At 46.3% G+C, this 27,166-nt stretch overlaps 1 protein-coding gene across 17 annotated transcripts in view; it reads right to left on the bottom strand.

Moving 5' to 3' along the window:
* The window catches only part of LOC137439509 (uncharacterized), a 45,057-nt gene that overhangs the window by 5,267 nt on the left and 12,624 nt on the right, over positions 1 to 27,166 (bottom strand). For 11 of the 17 annotated variants that reach the window (XM_068135317.2, XM_068135318.2, XM_068135309.2 and 8 more), the window contains 6 exons: positions 22,808 to 22,886; positions 22,470 to 22,691; positions 22,095 to 22,317; positions 9,270 to 10,189; positions 5,153 to 5,300; positions 4,667 to 4,933 (listed from right to left, as the gene is read on the bottom strand). In XM_068135317.2, the coding sequence (XP_067991418.2) occupies positions 4,667 to 4,933; positions 5,153 to 5,300; positions 9,270 to 10,189; positions 22,095 to 22,317; positions 22,470 to 22,691; positions 22,808 to 22,886 (1,859 nt within the window). The remainder of the gene's footprint in view (positions 1 to 4,666; positions 4,934 to 5,152; positions 5,301 to 9,269; positions 10,190 to 22,094; positions 22,318 to 22,469; positions 22,692 to 22,807; positions 22,887 to 27,166) is intronic. The other 6 variants (XM_078768186.1, XM_068135324.2, XM_078768185.1 and 3 more) reach the window with 4 other exon arrangements.

Genomic DNA, 27,166 nt, shown 5'->3' with positions numbered 1-27,166 from the left:
TAATGGAATACTGCTTGCCAATTTGTGCTTGCACCCCTACCTCACACCTTGCTCTGCTTGATGCTGTGGAAACCAAGGCCTTCAATATCATTGGAATCTCCTATGATGAAGCTGAGTCTATGGGCCTATCACTTTCCCATCGAAGACAAGTCATTGGGGGCAAACTTCTACCGTCTCCTTTCTGGGCTTGCACCCTCGGCCCTCTCCTTTCTGCCCCCACCCCCTAAGTTCTCGCAGGAAGCACACAGTCCACCATCAACTCCCTTCTAGTGAAACTCCCAAACCGCTCACCTCCACTCATTCATTCCTCTTTCCGCCCCCCCCCCCCCCCCCCCACCCACCTGTGGAAGCAACTTCCACATTCTCTTCAATCTCACTCTACCCTCCAGGACATCAAGGCAGCTGTGCAACACCATCTCAGATCATCCCCAATCCTAAGCCATATTTTCTACCCTCACTAACTCACTAATTGTCAAATTTCCGCTGCGTATTTTGTTGTGTATGTGTTATTGTGTGTTTCTATTTGGTTTTGGTTTTGTAGTTGTTGCAAATTTGTGTGTAATTAGTCGTTTCTTTGTTCGCGCCTCGTGCGGCCTGGTGTCTCGTGCGGCCTCCTCGTCTCGACTTGTGCCCCGCCCCCTATATCTCGTTTGTTCTTTCACCTCTGCTCCTGCTTTCTCAAATCCACGTTCTCACTTAGAGACTTTTCCCAGATTGTTTTCATGGTTTTGCTTAAATATTTATTTAAATATGTTTAAACCGCAGCCGTGATGCTGACGCCGCCCCCCACAATTTCCATGTTTTAAACGTTTCCCAGTGTGTACCCTGGATAAGAATAGGTATGCCGTATCCCTGCGTGTCGTAAGAGGCGACTAAGAGGGTTGGCGTCAGGAAGGGCATCCGGCCATAAAAAAAAACAAAAAAAAAACATTGCCTCAAAAAAAGAACCATGACAATTACAACGACATGTGGGCAGGGTACAGCCCGAAGTGGAGATCGGTTTCTGAGGTTTGGGACATGGAATGTAGGGACAATGACAGGGAGACCAGGAGAAGTGGTGGAAGTATTGGTCAGAGGAAGAGTGGACATATGTTGTGTGCAAGAGACGAGATGGAAGGGAAGTGGTGTGAGAATGGTGAAGGGCAGACAGGGACAGAAATACAAGTTTGTGTGGCAAGCGTGCCTGGAGGGCGTGAATGGTGTTGGTGTCCTGTTTTCTGAGGAGTTTGTAGACAGTGTGGTGAGTGTGACTAGAGTGAGTGATAGGTTGATGATGGTGAAAATGATGATTGGAAAGCTCTTGGTGAACGTCATCTCGGGATATGCTCCGCAGGTTGGTCGAAGCGATGAAGAGAAGGACAAGTTCTGGTGTGCGATAGAGAAGCTGATGTAAAACGTGAAAGATGAGGAAGTTGTTGTGGTAGGAGGAGACCTAAATGGACATGTGGGAAGGAGTATGGATGGTTTTGACGGAGTTCATGGGGGTTACGGATATGGTGTGAGAAATGGAGAAGGTGAAAGGATTTTGGAGTTTGCTGATGGAGCTGATTTGTTGATTTGTAATACTCAGTTCCAGAAAGAGGATAATAAGCTTGTTACATACACGTCAGGTGGGTCGACGACAACCGTTGACTACCTGATGGTGCGTAGGCGAGAAAGGGGGCACCTCCGAGACACAAAGGTGATCCCGGGGGAGGAGGCTGTTTCACAACACCACTTGGTTGTTTGCGACGGAAGGGTGAAAGGTGCGAGGAGAGCTCGGCGGGTGAAGTACCAACCGAGAATGAAGGTGTGGAGGTTGAAAGAGGTGACAGTAAGGGAGGCATTAAAAGAGAGGCTGAGTATGGTCGAGGATGATGTGGTCGAGCTTGAAAGTGGTTGGATGTCAATGAAAGCTAGTCTGTTGGGAGCCGTTGGTGAGGTATGTGGATGGACAAAAGGACCACCGAGGCACTCGGAAACATGGTGGTGGGATGATGAAGTTGGAAAGAGGATTGACGAGAAGAGGAAGAAGTTCAAGGAGTGGCAGAAGGCGAAGGGTACGGGAGCAGAAACAGCAGAGCATGAAAGTTATAAGGCAGCCAGGAAGGCTGCAAAGAAAGAGGTAGCAAAGGCGCAGGAGGCATGTAGGAAAATGTTCGGAGAACGCTTGGATTCGGAAGAGGGTCAGAAAGCAGTATTCAGGATTGCAAAGCAGATAGCGAAAGAGAGGTGTGATGTGATGGGGGTGAGTTGCTTGTAGGATGAAGTGGGACAAATCGTTGTCGACCCAGATGGAATTAAAGGAAGATGGAAAAGATATATGGAAATGCTGTTGAATACAGAGAATGAATGGGATGGCAACATAGAGAGTAACCCAGTTTTAGGACCGGCAGAGAAGATAACTGAGAAGGAAGTTGAGGAAGCGATAAAAGCAATGAAGAGTAGAAAAGCGGGAGGGCCGACGGGAGTTGTGGGAGATATGTTGAAGGCAGCAGGAAGTTGGGGTGTGAAGAGAATGACAGAGATCTGTAATCTGGTGGTGAAAGAAGGCCGCATTCCAGTGGATTGGGAACTGAGTACCCTCGTCCCTCTATACAAGGGGAAAGGTGACCCTCTGGAGTGTGGCTCGTACCGAGCGATAAAGTTATTGGAGCATGGAATGAAGGTATTGGAAAGGGTGTTGGAGAGGAGGATAAGGAAGAAAGTGAAGATCGACGAAATGCAGTTTGGATTCATGCCAGGAAGAGGAACGACAGATGCGCTTTTCATTGTGAGGCAGTTGCAGGAGAAGTACATGGAGAAGAGGAAGAAGTTGTTTCTTGGGTTTGTTGATCTGGAGAAAGCATTCGATCTGATTCCACGCAAAGTATTGACATGGGCATTGAGGAAGTTAGGAGTGGAGGAATGGTTGATCAGGGTAGTGATGGCAATGTACAAAAGAGCGTGCACAGCTGTAAGGACGAAGGACGGGAACAGTGGTGAGTTTGAGGTGAAGGTGGGAGTGCATCAGGGGTCGGTACTAAGTCCACTACTATTTGTAGCTGTGATGGAGGTGCTGGCTCAGAACGTAAAGGAGGGTTTACCGTGGGAGTTGTTGTATGCAGATGATCTGGTGTTGATTGCGGAAAGTATGGATGGACTGAAGGAAAAGATGAACACGTGGAAGGAATGTGTGGAGACATAAGGTCTGAAGGTGAATATCGGAAAGACGAAGGTGATGGCAAGTGGTAAAGCATGTGGTGAGGTGGAAAGAACTGGGAAATGGCCCTGTGCTGTGTGTAGGAAGGGTGTCGTTGTGAACTCCATTCAGTGTACAATGTGCGCTGAGTGGGTTCATCAAAAATGTAGTGGTCTGAGAGGGTCATTAACCAGTGTGGCAGCTACATTCAAATGTAAGGTGTGCACAGAGGGAGCTGCAGATGGAGGAAATGTTGAGTTGGATCTTGGAGACGGCGTGAAGCTGGAAGGTGTGAAAACATTTTGCTACCTCGGAGACATGCTGAATGGAGAAGGTGGATCAGACTCGGCAACGGTTGCTCGAGTGAGATGTGCATGGAAGAAGTTTCGGGAATTGAGTGGCATAGGCCTACTGATGAGGAGGGGAGTGTCGTTGAAGCTGAAGGGAAAGGTGTATGCTGCATGTGTGAGAAGTGTTATGATTTATGGGAGCGAGACATGGGTAATGAACGTAGAGCAGCAACGAAGGTTGGAAAGGGTGGAAATGCGAATGGTTCGACGGATGTGCGGAGTATCGTTGAGAGAGAGGAAGACAAATGATGAATTGCGAAAGATGATGGGAATAGAGCCTGTGATTGATGCTGTGAAGAGGAACAGGTTGAGATGGTTTGGTCATGTGTTGAGGAAGGATGAAAGTGACTGGTTGAGAAGAGTGATGGAAATGAATGTAGAAGGAAGTAGAAGACGGGGAAGACCGAGAAAGACTTGGCTAAAGATGGTGGAAGAAGAAATGCGGGCAAGGGGGTTAACAAGGAGAGATGCAGAAAATAGGGCAAAATGGAGAAGATTGTCATGGGGACCGCAAGGCTAACCCCCGCTCTAGCAGGGAAAATGGCCTTTAAAATGCATGTTGTTGTAACCCCTCACCTCCCCAACACCCAAGCTCTTCTCCTTCCAAAATTTCCCATTTTTCCTTCCTGAGAGTTTCCTTCTGTATCCATCTTTTCCACCCGATGCATCCTGCATTACTGTTCCCCATTCCTCTCCACACCCATTCCTTGTCCAAGTCTCCCTCTATTTTGTCCTTCAACTCCACTGTTGGCGTTTCACCCCCTCTCTCTCGAATGTTCCTTTTGTCCCATTGCATGCTGATTTGATCAGTGGTCCATCTCTTCCACGAGCATTGACCCTGTATATAAAAAGGAGACCGAGGAACAGAACAAGAATATTGTCACCTTGTCCCATATCTGAGCAAGGTGCAAACGCAAATGCAAAAGATGGTTGCCTAAGGCCTAGTACAGCCATAGCTTTGTGGGTGGAAATGTGAGAGGAGCTGGAGGGAAGGGGAGGGGTGTAAAGTAATAACTGATGAATACGAAGTTGGAATACCAGGAAGGTACAGCATGAAATAAACAAGGAAACAAGTCAACTGTTCTCATTAAGACCGATAATGTTCAGGATTCCCTGGTGTACACTCGGTAGTAGTGGACAAGCAGATGAGCCTCACCCACAACAGTCGGCGAAGCACCCTCCCTTCCATCCATGCCTGCTCCTTCCTCCTCAGAGCTCGCAATGGTTTTGATGGCATCGTGGAAGAGCGGTGCACCGCTGGGAAGTGCAAACTGGGACATTCTCGACATGAGGGACAGCGGATGCTGGAGGCTGGCCGGGGTGAGCGGAGAGAGTTCATCCTCTTGTGGCTCTCTCCCTACAGAGCAGGTAACCATGTTGCCACTTTCTGTGGTTTTCAGTAGCTGTTGGAAACAGTTGGGTGCTGAAGAAAGAGGTGGGGGAGGACAGGTTCGTTTGGGGGCAACGCGATTACGAAGGTTAATTTTACGCAAGTATCCACCAGTGGGATGTGGCAACGTTTAGCAGAAAATGTATGGCTTTTGTCATCCACACATGCAGTGCGGATTCATCTTTGGATCAAATTGTCTAGAGTGACAGACACTGCAAATCAATGTCAAAAACAACATCTCGACATACTTACCGAGATTCATCAGCTGATGGCTCTCTCTGCTCGGCCCCGGGCTACGAATGGGAGTTGGCATGGGGCCGGGAGAGGGGTGTGGGGAACCGCCCCAGGCAGGGTGAGAGCCTGAGATCGGAGAGTGGAGCAGGGAGGGGGAATGGGGCAACTGGAGAGGGTATAGAGAGAACAAGTGAAACAAGGGAACATCAAAACAAATTAGTGTTGTACTGCACTTTACTCTTCCAAACAGATAATATGGATGGGCTGGGTACCCTCCGACAAGTTCATTGTAAAGTGCAATAATGCCACAGAACCTGTTACCCCTTAAGCTACCGACAATTAGCTCTTCCAATACCAACAGCATCTCTTCAGTGTGTTGCGATTTAATCAACACAGGCACAAAAGTCAAGAGGTAATATCGGGTGCAATATTCCTTAATCTGCAATATGTAGGCATGGTTCGCTAACAGAGAGAAACAGTAAGTCATTGGTAACATTCATGCGTGATTCCAATCGGGGCATGACACTTGTCACCACTAAATGACCAAATCGCAATTTGGTGCAATAGTAGCAGGCCTTGGATGGTCGGTTCACGAAACAGCCAACGAACCACTGTTTGGTTGCGGCGCCTCAAGCTCAGCCTTCCTGCTTGTGATGTCAACACGATGGGCCTACTGGTACTAGTACGATGTGTTGCCGAAATTGTCATTTCCACCTTTATAGTATTGCACAAGATCAAGCCTTTGGAAGATTTCAAAAGCACAATATATGCTCTCGATGGCACATCACAAGACTTGAGTACCACGTGGATGCCTCCTAGTTTGGAGGTGATGTGTTGTAATAATTTATGCACATGATGTCAGTGTCATAGAGGAGTGTGCTTCTTTAGTTAAATTTAATATTCCTGACTGCAAACCTCCTAATTGTTGAGGAGCAGGGCAGAGACAATGTGTCAGCGTGGCAGGTGACACTTGTTGCTAACAGGTTGTGCAGCAATTGCTGGGGTAAGACTCAATCTGTGCCTTGCTTCCTAGTCAAGTTAGGGAGTTTAATCTGTATATATATATATATATATATATATACAGATATATATCAGTCACTATGCGTATAGAGAAACTATATACTATAGTCACCACAGGGTTGGGTGTTACCATAAGTCACATAAGTCATAAGTTAAATATGGTCACCATAAGTCACCACACAAACTATATATACTAACTATAAAAACCCTGGTGTTGGTATAACCATATATATATACCCTATAAAAAACCCTATAAAAACCCATATATATACACACATATACATACATATATATATATACAGTGCATTCAGAAAGTATTCAGACCCCTTCACTTTTTTCACATTTTGTTATCTTGCAGTCTTATGCTGAAATCGTTTAAATTCATTTTTTCCCTCATCAATCTACAATCAATACCCCACAATGACAAAGAGAAAACAGGATTTTAGAAAGTTTTGCAAATTTTTTTTTTTTTTAAACTGAAATATCACATTGACATAAGTATTCAGACCCTTAACTCAGTACTTAGTTGAAGCACCTTTGGCAACGATTCTAGCCTCGAGTCTTCTTGGGTATGACGCGACAAGCTTTGCACACCTGAATTTGGGGATTTTCTGCCATTCTTCTCTGCAGATCCTCTCAAGCTCTGTCAAGTTGGATGGGACCGTCGGTGGACAGCCATTTTCAGGTCTCTCCAGAGATGTTCGATTGGGTTCAAGTCAGGGCTCTGGCTGGGCCACTCAAGGACCTTCACAGAGTTGTCCCGAAGCCACTCCTGCGTTGTCTTGGCTGTGTGCTTTGGGTCATTGTCCTGTTAGAAGGTGAACCTTCGGCCCAGTCTGAGGTCCTGAGCGCTCTGTTTCAGGTTTTCATTGAGGATATCTCCGTACTTTGCTCCTTTCATTGTTCCCTCAACCCTGACCAGTCCCCCAGTCCCTGCTGCTGAAAAACACCCACACAGCATGATGCTGCCACCACCACGCTTCACCGTTGGGATGGTATTGGGCAGGTGATGAGCGGTGCCTGGTTTCCTCCGGACATGACGCTTAGAATTGAGGCCAAACAGTTCAATCGTGGTTTCATCAGACCACAGAACCTTGTTTTTCACAGTCTGAGAGTCCTTTAGGTGCTTTTTTGCAAACTCCAAGCGGGCTTTCATGTGTCTTTCACCGAGGAGAGGCTTCCGTCTGGCCACTCTGCTCTAAAGCCCAGATCGGTGGAGTGTTGCAGTGATGGTTGTCCTTCTGGAAGTTTCGCCCATCTCCACACAGGATCTCTGGGGCTCAGCCAGAGTGACCATCGGGTTATTGGTCACCTCTCTTAGCAAGGCCCTTCTCCCCCGATTGCTCAGTTTGGCCGGGTGGCCAGCTCTAGGAAGAGTCCTGGTTGTTCCAAACTTCTTCCATTTAAGAATTATGGAGGCCACTGTGCTCTTGGGAACCTCCAATGCAGCAGAGATTTTTTTTGTAGGCTTCCCCAGATCTGTGCCTCGACACAATCCTGTCTCTGAGCTCTGCAGACAATTCCTTCGACCTCGTGGCTTGGTTTTTGCTCTGATATGCATTGTCAGCTGTGAGACCTTATATGGACAGGTGTATGCCTTTCCAAATCATGTCCAATCAATTGAATTTACCACAGGTGGACTCCAATCAAGGTGTAGAAACATCTCAACGATGATCAAGAGAAATGGAAGGCACCTGAGCTAAATTTCAAGTGTCATAGCAAAGGGTCTGAATACTCATGTAAATGTGATATTTCAGTTTTTTCTTTTTAATAAATTTGCAAAACTTTCTAAAATCCTGTTTTCTCTTGTCATTATGCTAACTAACCGCATACGGGGCTAACTCCCGCTCTAGCAGGGAAAATGGCCTTAAAATGCATGTTGTTGTTGTTGTGTCTTGTCATTATGGGGTATTGAGTGTAGAGTGATGAGGGAAAAAATGAATTTAAATGATTTCAGCATAAGGCTACAACATAACAAAATGTGAAACAAACAAACACACACATCTCGTTTTTTAAAATTTCTGTTCCTTACAATTCTATCAAAACACACACGCGCACACACACACACACACACACACACACACACACACACACACACACACACACACACACACACACACACACACACACACACACACACACACACACGGTGTGTATCCCCCAAGTGCCAGCTATCGCTCGCTGGGTGGTCATGTTATGATAGCACAAGTGATTGCGCAATGTCAGTACATCGCTATATCATAGATATTTGAATGGACGATAATCAAGGAAAAAATATCAATATCGCCCATCCCTAGTCTTTTGTCAACACGCATTAGACGGCGAGATGAAGACACTTTTGCCACTACACGGCTTTATGACAACAAAAACACATCGACTCGGAAACGTGTGACAAAATTTGAAAACGTGATGACATTTCCCTCGGCCACAGGTGTTGGCTTAGCGGTTAGGGTGCCGGCTTGGGATCCTAGGATCCTGGGTTCGAATCCCGGTCGATCGCTGAATTAATGTCAGGGGGGTTGACTCTGGTAATTCACTGGTAATTCACTGGTAATTCCCTGTGTGTCGCAAGAGGCGACTAACAGGGTTGGCGGCAGGAAGGGCATCCGGCCATAAAACATTGCTTCAAAAAGGGGACTCTGGTGCCCGAAAAGGGCCAACCCCCACTCTGCAGGGAAAAATGGCCTCTAAAGGCGGTTCCTTTTTTTCACAATGGCCAAGAAGTTGACCAAACTCAAACAAGAAGTTGGGAAACTTGAACGTCCGGGGAGGTAAAGTAGACACTCCCTCCCTGGATGCCTCTTTGGATGCCAACATGTAGTATAAATGGGATTCATGAAGGAAGCCCACAAATCAATCACTGAACAATCATCAAATAAATGGGTAAAATAATTTGAAAATGGCAGCAAGCATGAAAATAAATGGGTAGATAAAGTACTATAAACATGGGGTTGCCGAGGTATACGGTGACCAAAACATCCCTGAAATGGTACAACTGTCCCTCCTGAAATTTTACATTGAGGGTTACTGAAAGGGTGCAAAAAAATATATATATAAATAAATAAACGTTGTCCTGCACTTAACCCAGGGCACATTTGCATTCTCAATTCCTCACCAAAGCTGGTGACCTTATCGAAGGTCCTGGGATGAGCCCCACACCTGATGGTGTGTGGATAATTGGTGACCCGTGCCCTCCTGCTCCTCCGCTGACTCCAGGAGACCCCGGAAGTTGCAGCGTAAGAATACGGCGACCGGCCGCCCGGACCAGAGCCTCAGGCCTTGGCCCGGCTTCCCCGTGCCTCCCAACCCCAAGCATCACTGGTTGCTCCAAAGCCGCCTCATGGCATTCTGGGAAAACAATGCCAGACGGCTCAGCAAATCGCGCTGGCTGGCAGGCATAAGGTCGGGGAGAGGAACGCAAGAACTCTTCCGCCAGCATTGATCGCACAGGAGATATAAAGAGACCTCCATTTGTAAAGAATTTTGGAGAGAAGTTCTGGCGTTGCTGCTGCTGTTGTTGTAGATTGAGATATTGAAGCTGCTGATAATTGCATGTCTGTGATGGTGGCATGCCCAAGACAGATGCCGTGGCCAATTGTTGCTCCATTGTGCAATCCTGCCCCATCTCAGATCGCATTCGACATCCCATTGCTATATTAGGCCCTTGTGCCCTAAGTTCCAGGTTCAAATCTGGCCCGGTAACAAACGAAGCGTCTCCGGGGTCAAGCAGGCGGTACGGTGGAGGGGGTGGACGATTTTGCTGCATGTGCAGCCTGCTGCCGTGCTTTTGCCTCCGACGTTTTTCCTCGTAAAACTCACGTTGCAAGTGCAGCCAGGCCAACTGGTCCGCATTGAGGTGCCCTGAGGGGGTGGGCATCTCCGTGAAGTTCAAAACTCTAGCCTGCAATTGCATGGCTTGAAGAGGGTCTTCAAATTGCCTCCTGGGTGGCCGGTGCCCCCAATTCTGCTGGGTCGTCGATGCGCAGATTGGTTGCAGCAGCTCCTGTTGTCGAATTTGTAACGTTGGATCTAAACCTGACAAACAAAACAAACAAAATGGTATTTTCAAGATGTGATTAAAGATGTCCAAAATAAAAAAAAAGAAGGAAAGCACTTGGAGGGAAATTGCACATGAAATTCATGAAAAACAAATGGAAATTCGGACACGCATCAAAGGAAAGCTAGAGGATGAGGTGGGAAAAAGAGTGAGAACAAGCGTTACGCCTAGGTCCCCCGTCGGTGAAGTGATGCGAGTTGACAAAGTGGAAGACGCGAGGCGGCCATCTTGGATTTTGACGTGGCGACCCAATTTTCAATAGCGTTCTTCCTTATGCCTAGATACACCCACACACCAGATTAGAAGTTGGTCCCCTGTTGTTGTTGTTGTTTTTTGTTTGTTTTTGTTGTTTTTTTTTTGGTTTTTTTTGTATACTGAATCGAGGCTCGTGAAAGAGCTAACATTTATTTCACAAACAAATCAACCAGACAAACAAAATATACAAAAAGAGGGAGCGGAAGACAAGATGGGGAGAGAAGGGGGAAGCACACAACCACAACATTTGAGAGCAGGGAGAAGTGTGGGAGGGAGAGGGCTTGGGGGAGGAGGCGTGGGAAGGGGGGGGGAAGAGGTATAAAACACAAGGGGACCGAAATTAGCGGGGGTAGAAAAGATCAAGGTTTTGGATGGGGGAGGATAAGAGATGGTGGTGAACAGCTGTTTTAAAGACCTGGAGGGTGGAGTGAGATTGAAGAGAGTGAGGGAGTTTGTTCCAGAGGCGGGAGAAAAGAGGAATGAAGGAGTGAAGGTGAGCAGAAAGTCTTGATTTTGGCAGTTTAACCATAAGAGGGTTGCAGGCAGATCTTGTGCGACTTGTAGGAATATTTGGGGGACAGAGCCCAGAGAGAGCTGGGGGGGCAAGGCCAGAGAGGGGTCGGTAGAAGACGGAAAGACCACCAACCTGCCTGCGGTGAGTGAGTGAAAGGCCCTTGGAGTTAGCTTCATCGCGGGAGATTCCAATGATTCTGAACGCTTTGGTTTCAACAGCGTGAAGACGAGCTAGGTGTGAGGCAGGAGCACCAGACCAGAGGGGAGAGCAGTATTCCATAGAGCTGCGGATGAAAGCCTTGTATGTGGTGAGGAGCTCAGGTGTGCCAAGGAAGGACTTCGCACGACGGAGGATGCCCAGTCGGCGACTGCCTTTGGAGGCCAGATTTGAAATGTGGTTTTCCCAGGAAAGATCATGGCAAATAGTGAGACCCAAAAGCTTGAGTGACAGAACTTCTTGGAGAGGATTATTCAGAAAGTGGATGGGAGGGTTGTCCAGTCGGTCTTTTCGGAGAGACATCGTAAGAGTGTGAGATTTATCAGGATTGGAAGACATGTTCCATTTGTTTGCCCAGTCTGTGATTTTGTCCAGGTCTGCAGAGAGTGAGTAGGCTGCAGACTGCCGATCTGAGGGATGAGGAATGGAGCGACAGAGAGTAGAGTCGTCAGCAAAGAGATAGAGAGGATTTTCAATCTCCCATCTCTACCACCTCTGACATCAACTCATCCTGGGAATTCTTCCAAAGTAAATTGCTCTCTCTCATGCACAGATTTATCCCATCTCGTCTTCAGTTGTCATACCCTTCCTCCCGTCCATGGTACACGGAATCTTGTGGTGAGGCTGTTGCCCAGAAACAACTTGCCTTCGTCTCCTGGAAAGCAAATCCAACGGAAGGAAATCTCATTTCCTTTCACAAAGCCCGAAACAAGTGTGTGTCCACCCTCAGGAGAGCCAGGAAACAATATCTCTCCATTCTCAAGACCGAACTCTCTTATCTGTCTCCCTCTTCCAAATCCTGGTGGCGTCTGGTCAAATCCGTTTCTGGTGTTTGTTCCCCCTCCATCCCCTCCCTTACCTCAAACGGCTACACAGCTGACTCCGCACGTGAAAAAGCTGAATGCCTCAACTCTGTGTTTGCCTCTAAATCTTGTGTCCCAAACCCATCCCTCTCTGTACCCACCATACCCAGTCGTACCCTGCTGCTCCTGGACTCCGTGTCCTTTCCTCCTGACAAGGTGGAAAAGTTTCTGTCAACCCTCGACTCTGATTCTGCAACTGGACCCGACGGCATCAGCCCACGGGTCCTAAAATCCTGCTCTGCTGCTCTATCTCACCCTCTCTCTGTTCTCTTCACCCTCTCTTTTGCTCAAGGTCAACTGCCACCTGCTTGGAAATCAGCCAACATCACCGCTTTGCACAAAAAAGGTGCAAAAACAGATCCTAGCAACTACAGACCAATCAGCCTTCTCCCAATTATCAGCAAAGTCATGGAATCCATCATTGCTTCGGATATGAAATCTTTCCTCTTCTCCAATGGCTTGATCTCTGATCATCAATTTGGTTTCAGACCAGGTCACTCTACTCTGGACATGCTGCTTCTGCTGTCTCAACAATGGATGGAGGTCCTCAATGCCAAACAGGAAATTAGAGCTGTCTCCCTCGACATATCACGTGCCTTCGACACGGTCTGGCACCCCGCTCTGCTCACCAAACTCTCCTCCTTTGGTATCCATGGAAATCTCCACGCATGGCTGGCGGACTTCCTCTCTAGTCGTCGTCAACGTGTGGCCCTGAATGGGTTTCTCTCATCTCCTCTTCCTGTTCAGGCTGGAGTTCCCCAAGGCAGTGTTCTGGGCCCCGTGCTTTTTCTGGTCTTCATCAATGATCTCTCTGACTCTCTCGAAAATCCTCTCTATCTCTTTGCTGATGACTCCACTCTCTGCCGCTCCATTCCTCTTCCCTCAGATCGGCAGTCTGCTGCCTCCTCACTCTCTGAAGACCTGGACAAAATCACAGACTGGTCAAACAAGTGGAACATGTCTTTCAATCCTGACAAATCTCACACTCTTACTATGTCTCTCCGAAAAGATCGACTGGACAACCCTCCCATCTACTTTCTCAACAATCCTCTCCAAGAAGTTCTGTCGCTCAAGATTTTGGGTCTCACTATCTGCCATGATCTTTCTTGGGAAAACCACATTTCCAAGCTGGCCTCCAAAGCCAGTCGCCGACTGGGCATCCTCCGTCGTGCGAAGTCCTTCCTCGGCACACCTGAGCTCCTCACCACATACAAGGCTTTCATCCGCAGCTCAATGGAATACTGTTCTCCCCTATGGGCCGGTGCTCCTGCCTCACACCTAGCTCGGCTTCACGCTGTTGAAACCAAAGCTTTCAGAATTATTGGAATCTCCCGCGATGAAGCTATCTCTGAGGGCCTTTCACTCACTCACCGCAGGCAGGTAGGTGGTCTTTCTGTCTTCTACCGACTCCTCTCCGGCCTTGCACCCCCAGCTCTCTCTGTGCTCTGTCCCCCAAATATTCCTACAGGTCGCACAAGATCTGCCAGCAACCCTCTGATGGTTAAACTGCCGAAATCTCGGCTCTCTGCTCACCTTCACTCTTTCATTCCTCTTTTCTCCCGCCTCTGGAACAAACTCCCTCACTCCCTTCAATCCCACTCCTCCCTCCAGGTCTTTAAAACAGCTGTTCACCACCATCTCTTATCTTCCCCCATCCAAAACCTTGATCTTTTCTACCCCCGCTAATTCACCCCAGATCCACCTTGTTTGAAATTCCAACTTCTTTCCTGGAAGTCCTGGCAGTGTCCATATGTTTTATACCTCTCCCACCGCCCCCTTCCCATGCCCCCCCCCCCCCCCAAAGCCCTCGCCCTCTCTCAGATCTCTCGATGTCTCCATGTCTCTCGGTCCCTGCTCTCAAATGTTGTGTTTGTGTCCTTCCCCCTCTCTCCCCATCTTGTCTACCGCTCCCGATGTTATATGTTTTATGTGTCGGTTTGTCTTTCTGTGTGATTAATGTTCGCTCTTTCACGAGCCTCGATCTTGTATACAAAAAAAAAAAAAAAAAAAAATTTTGAATGAGAGAGGTTGAAGTCGTGGAGATTTGAATGAGAGAGGTTGAAGTAGTGGAGATTTGAATGAGAGAGGTTGAAGTAGTGGAGATTTGGATGAGAGAGGTTGAAGTCGTGGAGATTTGAATGAGAGAGGTTGAAGTCGTGGAGATTTGAATGAGAGAGGTTGAAGTAGTGGAGATTTGAATGAGAGAGGTTGAAGTAGTGGAGATTTGAATGAGAGAGGTTGAAGTAGTGGAGATTTGGATGAGAGAGGTTGAAGTAGTGGAGATTTGGATCAGAGAGGTTGTAGTAGTGGAGATTTGGATGAGAGAGGTTGAAGTAGTGGCGATTTGGATCAGAGAGAGGGTGAAGTTGTAGAAGTTTTGATGAGAGAGGTTGAAGTAGTGGAGATTTGGATGAGAGAGGTTGAAGTAGTGGAGATTTGGATCAGAGAGGTTGAAGTAGTGGATATTTGGATGAGAGAGGTTGAAGTAGTGGAGATTTGGATGGGAGAGGTTGAAGTAGTGGAGATTTGAATGAGAGAGGTTGAAGTAGTGGAGATTTGGATCAGAGAAGTTGAAGTAGTGGAGATTTGGATGAGAGAGGGTGAAGTAGTGGAGATTTGGATGAGAGAGGTTGAAGTAGTGGAGATTTGGATGGGAGGGTGAAGTAGTGGAGATTTGGATCAGAGAGGTTGAAGTAGTGGAGATTTGGATGAGAGAGGTTGAAGTAGTGGAGATTTGGATGAGAGAGGTTGAAGTAGTGGAGATTTGGATGGGAGAGGGTGAAGTATGGAGATTTGGATGCGAGAGGTTGAAGTCGTAGGGATTTGAATGAGAGAGGTTGAAGTAATGGAGATTTGGATGAGAGAGGTTGAAGTAGTGGAGATTTGGATGAGAGAGGTTGAAGTAGTGGAGATTTGAATGAGAGAGGTTGAAGTAGTGGAGATTTGGATGAGAGAGGTTGAAGTAGTGGAGATTTGGATCAGAGAGAGGGTGAAGTTGTAGAAGTTTTGATGAGAGAGGTTGAAGTAGTGGAGATTTGGATCAGAGAGGTTGTAGTCGTGGAGATTTGGATGAGAGAGGTTGAAGTAGTGGAGATTTGGATCAGAGAGGTTGTAGTAGTGGAGATTTGGATGAGAGAGGTTGAAGTAGTGGCGATTTGGATCAGAGAGAGGGTGAAGTTGTCGGAAGTTTTGATGAGAGAGGTTCAAGTAGTGGAGATTTGGATGAGAGAGGTTGAAGTAGTGGAGATTTGGATCAGAGAGGTTGAAGTAGTGGAGATTTGGATGAGAGAGGTTGAAGTAGTGGAGATTTGAATGGGAGAGGTTGAAGTAGTGGAGATTTGAATGAGAGGTTGAAGTAGTGGAGATTTGGATCAGAGAAGTTGAAGTAGTGGAGATTTGGATGAGAGAGGGTGAAGTAGTGGAGATTTGGATGGGAGGGTGAAGTAGTGGAGATTTGGATGAGAGAGGTTGAAGTAGTGGAGATTTGGATGAGAGAGGTTGAAGTAGTGGAGATTTGGATGGGAGAGGGTGAAGTATGGAGATTTGGATGCGAGAGGTTGAAGTCGTAGACATTTGAATGAGAGAGGTTGAAGTAGTGGAGATTTGGATGAGAGAGGTTGAAGTAGTGGAGATTTGGATGGGAGAGGTTGAAGTGGTGGAGATTGGGATGGGAGAGGTTGAAGTAGTGGAGATTTGAATGGGAGAGGGTGAAGTAGTGGAGATTTGGATCAGCGAGAGGTTGAAGTAGTGGAGATTTGGATGAGAGAGGTTGAAGTAGTGGAGATTTGGATCAGAGAGGTTGAAGTAGTGGAGATTTGGATGGGAGGGTGAAGTCGTGGAGATTTGGATGAGAGAGGTTGAAGTAGTGGAGATTTGGATCAGAGAAGTTGAAGTAGTGGAGATTTGGATGAGAGAGGGTGAAGTAGTGGAGATTTGGATGAGAGAGGTTGAAGTAGTGGAGATTTGGATGGGAGAGGGTGAAGTAGTGGAGATTTGGATGAGAGAGGTTGAAGTAGTGGAGATTTGGATCAGAGAGGTTGTAGTAGTGGAGATTTGGATGAGAGAGGTTGAAGTAGTGGCGATTTGGATCAGAGAGAGGGTGAAGTTGTAGAAGTTTTGATGAGAGAGGTTGAAGTAGTGGAGATTTGGATGAGAGAGGTTGAAGTAGTGGAGATTTGGATCAGAGAGGTTGAAGTAGTGGAGATTTGGATGAGAGAGGTTGAAGTAGTGGAGATTTGGATGGGAGAGGTTGAAGTAGTGGAGATTTGAATGAGAGAGGTTGAAGTAGTGGAGATTTGGATCAGAGAAGTTGAAGTAGTGGAGATTTGGATGAGAGAGGGTGAAGTAGTGGAGATTTGGATGAGAGAGGTTGAAGTAGTGGAGATTTGGATGGGAGGGTGAAGTAGTGGAGATTTGGATGAGAGAGGTTGAAGTAGTGGAGATTTGGATGAGAGAGGTTGAAGTAGTGGAGATTTGGATGGGAGAGGGTGAAGTATGGAGATTTGGATGCGAGATGTTGAAGTCGTAGACATTTGAATGAGAGAGGTTGAAGTAGTGGAGATTTGGATCAGAGAAGTTGAAGTAGTGGAGATTTGGATGAGAGAGGGTGAAGTAGTGGAGATTTGAATGAGAGAGGTTGAAGTAGTGGAGATTTGGATCAGAGAAGTTGAAGTAGTGGAGATTTGGATGAGAGAGGGTGAAGTAGTGGAGATTTGGATGGGAGAGGTTGAAGTAGTGGAGATTTGGATCAGAGAAGTTGAAGTAGTGGAGATTTGGATGAGAGAGGGTGAAGTAGTGGAGATTTGGATGAGAGGGGTTGAAGTAGTGGAGATTTGGATGGGAGAGGGTGAAGTAGTGGAGATTTGGATGAGAGAGGTTGAAGTAGTGGAGATTTGGATGGGAGAGGGTGAAGTATGGAGATTTGGATGCGAGAGGTTGAAGTCGTAGAGATTTGAATGAGAGAGGTTGAAGTAGTGGAGATTTGGATGAGAGAGGTTGAAGTAGTGGAGATTTGGATGGGAGAGGGTGAAGTAGTGGAGATTTGGATGAGAGAGGTTGAAGTAGTGGAGATTTGGATGAGAGAGGTTGAAGTAGTGGAGATTTGGATGAGAGAGGGTGAAGTAGTGGAGATTTGGATGAGAGGGGTTGAAGTAGTGGAGATTTGGATGGGAGAGGGTGAAGTAGTGGAGATTTGGATGAGAGAGGTTGAAGTAGTGGAGATTTGGATGAGAGAGGTTGAAGTAGTGGAGATTTGGATGAGAGAGGTTGAAGTAGTGGAGATTTGGATCAGAGAGAGGGTGAAGTTGTAGAAGTTTTGATGAGAGAGGTTGAAGTAGTGGAGATTTGGATCAGAGAGGTTGTAGTAGTGGAGATTTGGATGAGAGAGGTTGAAGTAGTGGAGATTTGGATCAGAGGTTGTAGTAGTGGAGATTTGGATGCGAGAGGTTGAAGTAGTGGCGATTTGGATCAGAGAGAAGGTGAAGTTGTAGAAGTTTTGATGAGAGAGGTTGAAGTAGTGGAGATTTGGATGAGAGAGGTTGAAGTAGTGGAGATTTGCATCAGAGAGGTTGAAGTAGTGGAGATTTGGATGAGAGAGGTTGAAGTAGTGGAGATTTGGATCAGAGAAGTTGAAGTAGTGGAGATTTGGATGAGAGAGGGTGAAGTAGTGGAGATTTGGATGGGAGGGTGAAGTAGTGGAGATTTGGATGAGAGAGGTTGAAGTAGTGGAGATTTGGATGAGAGAGGTTGAAGTAGTGGAGATTTGGATGGGAGAGGGTGAAGTATGGAGATTTGGATGCGAGAGGTTGAAGTCGTAGACATTTGAATGAGAGAGGTTGAAGTAGTGGAGATTTGGATGAGAGAGGTTGAAGTAGTGGAGATTTGAATGGGAGAGGTTGAAGTAGTGGAGATTTGAATGGGAGAGGGTGAAGTAGTGGAGATTTGGATCAGCGAGAGGTTGAAGTAGTGGAGATTTGGATGAGAGAGGTTGAAGTAGTGGAGATTTGGATCAGAGAGGTTGAAGTAGTGGAGATTTGGATGGGAGGGTGAAGTCGTGGAGATTTGGATGAGAGAGGTTGAAGTAGTGGAGATTTGGATCAGAGAAGTTGAAGTAGTGGAGATTTGGATGAGAGAGGGTGAAGTAGTGGAGATTTGGATGAGACAGGTTGAAGTAGTGGAGATTTGGATGGGAGAGGGTGAAGTAGTGGAGATTTGGATGAGAGAGGTTGAAGTAGTGGAGATTTGGATGAGAGAGGTTGAAGTAGTGGAGATTTGGATGGGAGAGGTTGAAGTAGTGGAGATTTGAATGAGAGAGGTTGAAGTAGTGGAGATTTGGATCAGAGAAGTTGAAGTAGTGGAGATTTGGATGCGAGAGGTTGAAGTCGTGGAGATTTGAATGAGAGAGGTTGAAGTAGTGGAGATTTGAATGAGAGAGGTTGAAGTAGTGGAGATTTGAATGAGAGAGGTTGAAGTCGTGGAGATTTGAATGAGAGAGGTTGAAGTCGTGGAGATTTGAATGAGAGAGTTGAAGTAGTGGAGATTTGAATGAGAGAGGTTGAAGTAGTGGAGATTTGAATGAGAGAGGTTGAAGTAGTGGAGATTTGGATGAGAGAGGTTGAAGTAGTGGAGATTTGGATCAGAGAGGTTGTAGTAGTGGAGATTTGGATGAGAGAGGTTGAAGTAGTGGCGATTTGGATCAGAGAGAGGGTGAAGTTGTAGAAGTTTTGATGAGAGAGGTTGAAGTAGTGGAGATTTGGATGAGAGAGGTTGAAGTAGTGGAGATTTGGATCAGAGAGGTTGAAGTAGTGGATATTTGGATGAGAGAGGTTGAAGTAGTGGAGATTTGGATGGGAGAGGTTGAAGTAGTGGAGATTTGAATGAGAGAGGTTGAAGTAGTGGAGATTTGGATCAGAGAAGTTGAAGTAGTGGAGATTTGGATGAGAGAGGGTGAAGTAGTGGAGATTTGGATGAGAGAGGTTGAAGTAGTGGAGATTTGGATGGGAGGGTGAAGTAGTGGAGATTTGGATGAGAGAGGTTGAAGTAGTGGAGATTTGGATGAGAGAGGTTGAAGTAGTGGAGATTTGGATGAGAGAGGTTGAAGTAGTGGAGATTTGGATGGGAGAGGGTGAAGTATGGAGATTTGGATGCGAGAGGTTGAAGTCGTAGGGATTTGAATGAGAGAGGTTGAAGTAATGGAGATTTGGATGAGAGAGGTTGAAGTAGTGGAGATTTGGATGAGAGAGGTTGAAGTAGTGGAGATTTGAATGAGAGAGGTTGAAGTAGTGGAGATTTGGATGAGAGAGGTTGAAGTAGTGGAGATTTGGATCAGAGAGAGGGTGAAGTTGTAGAAGTTTTGATGAGAGAGGTTGAAGTAGTGGAGATTTGGATCAGAGAGGTTGTAGTCGTGGAGATTTGGATGAGAGAGGTTGAAGTAGTGGAGATTTGGATCAGAGAGGTTGTAGTAGTGGAGATTTGGATGAGAGAGGTTGAAGTAGTGGAGATTTGAATGAGAGAGGTTGAAGTAGTGGAGATTTGGATGAGAGAGGTTGAAGTAGTGGAGATTTGAATGGGAGAGGTTGAAGTAGTGGAGATTTGAATGAGAGGTTGAAGTAGTGGAGATTTGGATCAGAGAAGTTGAAGTAGTGGAGATTTGGATGAGAGAGGGTGAAGTAGTGGAGATTTGGATGGGAGGGTGAAGTAGTGGAGATTTGGATGAGAGAGGTTGAAGTAGTGGAGATTTGGATGGGAGAGGGTGAAGTATGGAGATTTGGATGCGAGAGGTTGAAGTCGTAGACATTTGAATGAGAGAGGTTGAAGTAGTGGAGATTTGGATGAGAGAGGTTGAAGTAGTGGAGATTTGGATGGGAGAGGTTGAAGTGGTGGAGATTGGGATGGGAGAGGTTGAAGTAGTGGAGATTTGAATGGGAGAGGGTGAAGTAGTGGAGATTTGGATCAGCGAGAGGTTGAAGTCGTGGAGATTTGGATGAGAGAGGTTGAAGTAGTGGAGATTTGGATCAGAGAGGTTGAAGTAGTGGAGATTTGGATGGGAGGGTGAAGTCGTGGAGATTTGGATGAGAGAGGTTGAAGTAGTGGAGATTTGGATCAGAGAAGTTGAAGTAGTGGAGATTTGGATGAGAGAGGGTGAAGTAGTGGAGATTTGGATGAGAGAGGTTGAAGTAGTGGAGATTTGGATGGGAGAGGGTGAAGTAGTGGAGATTTGGATGAGAGAGGTTGAAGTAGTGGAGATTTGGATGAGAGAGGTTGAAGTAGTGGAGATTTGGATCAGAGAGGTTGTAGTAGTGGAGATTTGGATGAGAGAGGTTGAAGTAGTGGCGATTTGGATCAGAGAGAGGGTGAAGTTGTAGAAGTTTTGATGAGAGAGGTTGAAGTAGTGGAGATTTGGATGAGAGAGGTTGAAGTAGTGGAGATTTGGATCAGAGAGGTTGAAGTAGTGGAGATTTGGATGAGAGAGGTTGAAGTAGTGGAGATTTGGATGGGAGAGGTTGAAGTAGTGGAGATTTGAATGAGAGAGGTTGAAGTAGTGGAGATTTGGATCAGAGAAGTTGAAGTAGTGGAGATTTGGATGAGAGAGGGTGAAGTAGTGGAGATTTGGATGAGAGAGGTTGAAGTAGTGGAGATTTGGATGGGAGGGTGAAGTAGTGGAGATTTGGATGAGAGAGGTTGAAGTAGTGGAGATTTGGATGAGAGAGGTTGAAGTAGTGGAGATTTGGATGGGAGAGGGTGAAGTATGGAGATTTGGATGCGAGATGTTGAAGTCGTAGACATTTGAATGAGAGAGGTTGAAGTAGTGGAGATTTGGATCAGAGAAGTTGAAGTAGTGGAGATTTGGATGAGAGAGGGTGAAGTAGTGGAGATTTGGATGAGAGAGGGTGAAGTAGTGGAGATTTGGATGAGAGAGGTTGAAGTAGTGGAGATTTGGATGGGAGAGGGTGAAGTATGGAGATTTGGATGCGAGAGGTTGAAGTCGTGGAGATTTGGATGAGAGAGGTTGAAGTAGTGGAGATTTGGATGAGAGAGGTTGAAGTATGGAGATTTGGATGGGAGAGGGTGAAGTATGGAGATTTGGATGGGAGAGGGTGAAGTATGGAGATTTGGATGCGAGAGGTTGAAGTCGTGGAGATTTGGATGAGAGAGGTTGAAGTAGTGGAGATTTGGATGAGAGAGGTTGAAGTATGGAGATTTGGATGGGAGAGGGTGAAGTATGGAGATTTGGATGCGAGAGGTTGAAGTCGTGGAGATTTGGATGCGAGAGGTTGAAGTCGTGGAGATTTGGATGAGAGAGGTTGAAGTAGTGGAGATTTGAATGAGAGAGGTTGAAGTAGTGGAGATTTGGATGAGAGAGGTTGAAGTAGTGGAGATTTGAATGAGAGAGGTTGAAGTCGTGGAGATTTGGATCAGAGAGAGGTTGAAGTAGTGGAGATTTGGATGCGAGATGTTGAAGTCGTAGACATTTGAATGCGAGAGGTTGAAGTCGTGGAGATTTGGATCAGAGAGAGGTTGAAGTAGTGGAGATTTGAATGAGAGAGGTTGAAGTAGTGGAGATTTGAATGAGAGAGGTTGAAGTAGTGGAGATTTGAATGAGAGAGGTTGAAGTAGTGGAGATTTGAATGAGAGAGGTTGAAGTAGTGGAGATTTGAATGAGAGAGGTTGAAGTAGTGGAGATTTGAATGAGAGAGGTTGAAGTAGTGGAGATTTGGATGAGAGAGGGTGAAGTTGTAGAAGTTTTGATGAGAGAGAGAGGGTGAGAACCAAAGAGGAAATATGAACCAACATGAACCATCAATGTTACAGTCACTCACCAAGTACACATGGTCACATTGCTCCTGACAGCACAAAGACCTTTGCTCATAATCTGTAGATATTTTGATGCGAAGGACCCCAGTGCATAGAACAGAACACAATACGAACACGACATGTTCTTACACCCTCTTTGTGAACCGGTCTGTCACTGCGGATGGGAAATTCTCGAAACGCCCACCCTGGCGGCACGTTTGGTGCACTCGAATCAATACGCACCCGGGTTGCTGGGTGCTGAAGGTACAGACTGCGCCGTCAATGTCGTGAGAGCCTGTGGTACGACAAGGCCGGGGGGATTTAAGGAGGCCGTAGTTCTTCTTTTCTCTCCTTCCCTGTCTCCTTCCTTGTCTGCCTCCCTGGGTCGCTCTCCCTGTTGAGGGAACAGCATGCGGTGGATGTGACGAAGTTTCTGCAGAGACAGCTCTCTGTGCTGTAGTTGTTCCTGAGGAAGCAACACAAAGGAAAATAATATCGGTGAATCCACCAGGAAGCAAAAAGAAGCCTTTGCACAAAACAAGCAATCAGTGACATCACCATACGACTGCTGTTATAGATTACATGGAGAACCTTTCGTTTGTTGTAGACAGCGTTTACCTGCGATAATCCTTCGGGATTTATAGGCATTGAGGGACGAGGGGAGATGGAAGGTGAGGGTGAGGAAGAATGTGAGGACGAGGAGGGAAGTGGAGCCTCTATAGGGGTCAAAGGGGCATTGTGCAAGTGAGGAGAAGAAGCTTGATTGGCCGGCGCTGACTGTGACTGGACAAACAGTGGAACAGCTGTGCTGAGCTCTTGGGCATTCTGTGGCTGCACAAGCTGTGGTTAGAATGTAGGAAATGAATGCAAGGAACAAAAACTGAAGGAAACAGTTTTGCATCCACAATCAATAAAAAGGTGTAAATGTCTTGAGGAAAAAAAGCGAAGGTAGTTACTTTGCCGTGTGCAGTTTTCTCTTGTCTGTGGAAGGTTAAGATGGAATCGACGTGGCCCTGGCACACAGCTTCTGCCGCCCTTGGAACACAGGATGTGGGAAGGGCAAAAGAGTTACCGACCAGTGAGGACGAGAGGAGAGGGTGCTCCGATGGAAAAGGAGGTTTCAACGCAGCAACAGCAGGAAGTAAAGAGGGAAGTTATAGTCGTGGTGGAAACAGGGAGGTTCGGACTTTACACGTGCCAGTGAGACAAAAAGGTGGGGAAACAAATTATCCATCTACATATTACGTACAGAAAATGGCGAAAGCTTTCATTGCACAGCGAGCAAGGTGGCTTATAGGAAATAGGCCAAGTACAGGCAGATACAGTTACAGGCTGGACAAAAGCACCAAATTTTTCACAGAATTTATTTCGGGTGCTGTGATTAATTTCAGAAGGGTAGCCATCAAAAATGAACAATTTCCAGAATATGACGTTGCTCGTTCTGGGTGGCTACCCTTCTGAAATTAATCATTATAACGGGAGGAACATTCCGGAAAGATTTGGCACTTTTGTTCACCCAGTAACGGTATTTCAAAAATATTTCATTAAGCCACCTTACGAAGCCAGACACCGGAACATCCGGTGTTGCAATTAAAAAAGATCCCGAGGGACGAAGAGCAGCAGGCCGTCCGGCCAGTATCGTGGATCAGTACAGGACAGGTGGGATTACGACAAATTAACATGGTAGTCCTTTAAAATGACAATCAGCCGGCCATGTGCATGATGCATTCACGGATGTGCACTCAATAAAATTGCATGTCTTCTAATTTCCCCGACATCTAATTCCATCCATTTCACGTCATCGCCCGTCACGCTGTTCTTCCACAAGGCTCGATGTAAATGTGAAATCACACTTGCAAAAACCTTGTGCCAAGCTTGCACAGGCAAAACAAATAGCCATGGTAAACATTATTAACTAGAACGGCACTTGGTAGAGCGCATACCTCAGCCAATCTGAACACTTTACGTGTTGTATCCCACCTTTAGGCCGGATATGGATTCGGACATGAACCAAAATCGAATTGGCTTGTTCTCATCATCTAACCAACTCATCCACCAGGTTTTGTCATAACTCGTCCATAACTTTTTGAGATATTGTGCTATATATCGTTTTTGGGAGGGAAGTTCATGAGTTTGAGGGAGTTCATGGGGGTTACGGATATGGTGTGAGAAATGGAGAAGGTGAAAGGATTTTGGAGTTTGCTGATGGAGCTGATTTGTTGATTTGTAATACTCAGTTCCAGAAAGAGGATAATAAGCTTGTTACATACAAGTCAGGTGGGTCGACGACAACCGTTGACTACCTGATGGTGCGTAGGCGAGATAGGGGGCACCTCCGGGACACAAAAGTGATCCTGGGGGAGGAGGCTCTTTCACAGCACCACTTGGTTGTCTGCAACATAAGGTTGAAAGGTGCGAGGAGAGCTCGGCGGGTGAAGTACCAACCGACAAAGAAGGTGTGGAGGTTGAAAGAGGTGACAGTGAGGGAGGCATTAAAAGAGAGGCTGAGTAGGGTCGAGGATGATGTGGTTGACCTTGAAAGTGGTTGGATGTCAATGAAAGATAGTCTGTTGGGAGCCGTTGGTGAGGTATGTGGATGGACAAAAGGACCACCGAGGCACTCGGAAACATGGTGGTGGGATGATGAAGTTGGAAAGAAGATTGACGAGAAGAGGAAGAAGTTCAAGGAGTGGCAGAAGGCGAAGGGTACGGGAGCAGAAACAGCAGAGCATGAAAGTTATAAGGCAGCCAGGAAGGCTGCAAAGAAAGAGGTAGCAAAGGCGCAGGAGGCATGTAGGAAAATGTTCGGAGAACGCTTGGATTTGGAAGAGGGTCAGAGAGCGGTATTCAGGATTGCAAAGCAGATAGCGAAAGAGAGGTGTGATGTGATGGGGGTGAATTGCTTGAAAGATGAAGTGGGACAAATCGTTGTGGACCCAGATGGAATTAAAGGAAGATGGAAGAGATATATGGAAATACTGTTGAATGCAGAGAATGAATGGGATGGCAACATAGAGAGTAACCCAGTTTTAGGACCGGCAGAGAAGATAACCGAGAAGGAGGTTGAGGAAGCGATTAAAGCAATGAAGAGTAGAAAAGCGGGAGGGCCGACGGGAGTTGTGGGAGATATGTTGAAGGCAGCAGGAAGTTGGGGTGTGAAGAGAATGACAGAGATCTGTAATTTGGTGGTGAAAGAAGGCCGCATTCCAGTGGATTGGGAACCGAGTACCCTCGTCCCTCTATACAAGGGGAAAGGTGACCCTCTGGACTGTGGCTCGTATCGAGCGATAAAGTTATTGGAGCATGGAATGAAGGTATTGGAAAGGGTGTTGGAGAGGAGGATAAGGAAGAAAGTGAAGATTGACGAAATGCAGTTTGGATTTATGCCAGGAGGAGGAATGACAGACGTGCTTTTTATTGTGAGGCAGTTGCAGGAGAAGTACGTGGAGAAGCGGAAGAGGTTGTTTCTTGGGTTTGTTGATCTGGAGAAAGCATTCGATCGGGTTCCACGTGAAGTAGTGACATGGGCATTGAGGAAGTTAGGAGTGGAGGAATGGTTGATCAGAGTAGTGATGGCAATGTACAAAAGAGCGCGCACAGCTGTAAGGACGAAGGACGGGAACAGTGGTGAGTTTGAGGTGAAGGTGGGAGTGCATCAGGGGTCAGTACTAAGACCACTACTATTTGAAGCTGTGATGGAGGTGCTGGCTCGGAACGTAAAAGAGGGTTTACCGTGGGAGTTGTTGTATGCAGATGATCTGGTGTCGATTGCAGAAAGTATGGATGGACTGAAGGAGAAGATGAACAAGTGGAAGGAATGTATGGAGACGAAAGGTCTGAAGGTGAATATCGGAAAAACAAAGGTGATGGCAAGTGGTAAAGCATGTGGTGAGGTGGAAAGAACTGGGAAGTGGCCATGTGCTATGTGCAGGAAAGGTGTCGGAGTGAACTCAATTCAATGTACAATGTGTGCTGAGTGGGTTCATCAAAAATGTAGTGGTTTGAGAGGGTCATTAACCAGTGTGGCAGCTACATTCAAATGTAAGGTGTGCACAGAGGGAGCTGCAGATGGAGGAAATGTTGAGTTGGATCTTGGAGACGGCCTGAAGCTGGAAGGTGTGAAAACATTTTGTTACCAAGGAGACATGCTGAATGGAGAAGGTGGATCAGACTCGGCAACGGTTGCTCGAGTGAGATGTGCATGGAAGAAGTTTCGGGAACTGATTGGCGTGCTGACGAGGAAGGGAGTGTCATTGAAGCTGAAGGGAAAGGTGTATGCTGCATGTGTGAGAAGTGTTATGATTTATGGGAGCGAGACATGGGTAATGAACGTAGAGCAGCAAAGAAGGCTGGAAAGGGTGGAAATGCAAATGGTTCGGTGGATGTGTGGAGTATCGTTGAGAGAGAGGAAGCCAAATGATGAATTGCGAAAGATGATGGGAATCGAGCCTGTGATGGATGCTGTGAAGAGAAACAGTTTGGGATGGTTTGGTCATGTGTTGAGGAAGGATGAAAGTGACTGGTTGAGAAGAGTGATGGAAATGAATGTGGAAGTAGAGGACGGGGAAGACTGAGAAAGACTTGGCTAAAGATGGTCGAAGAAGAAATGCGGGCAAGGGGGTTAGCAAGGAGAGATGCAGAAAATAGGGCAAAATGGAGAAGATTGTCATGGGGACCACAAGGCTAACCCCCGCTCTAGCAAGGAAAATGGCCTTTAAAATGCCTGTTGTTGTTGTTGTTGTTGTTGTATATAGTTTTTGGCCCTCTCAATGGTGAAGAATCACTTTAAAAACTAGAATGGCACTCAGTAGAGAGCATACCTCCGCTTGGTTGGCCATATCAATCAATGGTGAAGAATCACTTTAAAAAATGAAATAATTCTCACATCCTAATCCATATTCAGATCTTCACCAAAATCGAATCGATTCTTCCTTGACACACACACAACCTGTCCACCAAGCTTTGTCCAAATCCGTCCACAACTTTTTGAGATATCCTGCTATGTATCGTTTTTGGCCCTATCTCCCAATGGTGAAGAATCACTTAAAAAATTTCTATTAGCCGGATCCGAATCCAGATCTTCACCAAAATCGAATCATTTCGGCATTGTGACGTATGCTACACCTCTGCCCAAATTTCGTCCGAATCCGTCCACAACTTTTTGAGATATTTTGTTCACAAACAAACAAATAAACAAACGGACAGACAAACAGACAGGGGTGAAAACATAATTCGGTGAAAACATTTGAAAACAATTCAAACATGAAAACATAATTGAAAATTGAAAACAAAAAGAATTTTCTTTTCACATTTGC

The sequence above is a fragment of the Myxine glutinosa genome, chromosome 14 (genome assembly GCF_964187855.1).
Source record: "Myxine glutinosa chromosome 14, kmMyxGlut1.1, whole genome shotgun sequence".
Classification (NCBI taxonomy): domain Eukaryota; kingdom Metazoa; phylum Chordata; class Myxini; order Myxiniformes; family Myxinidae; genus Myxine; species Myxine glutinosa.
This window is presented reverse-complemented; position numbering and strand designations above follow the sequence as displayed.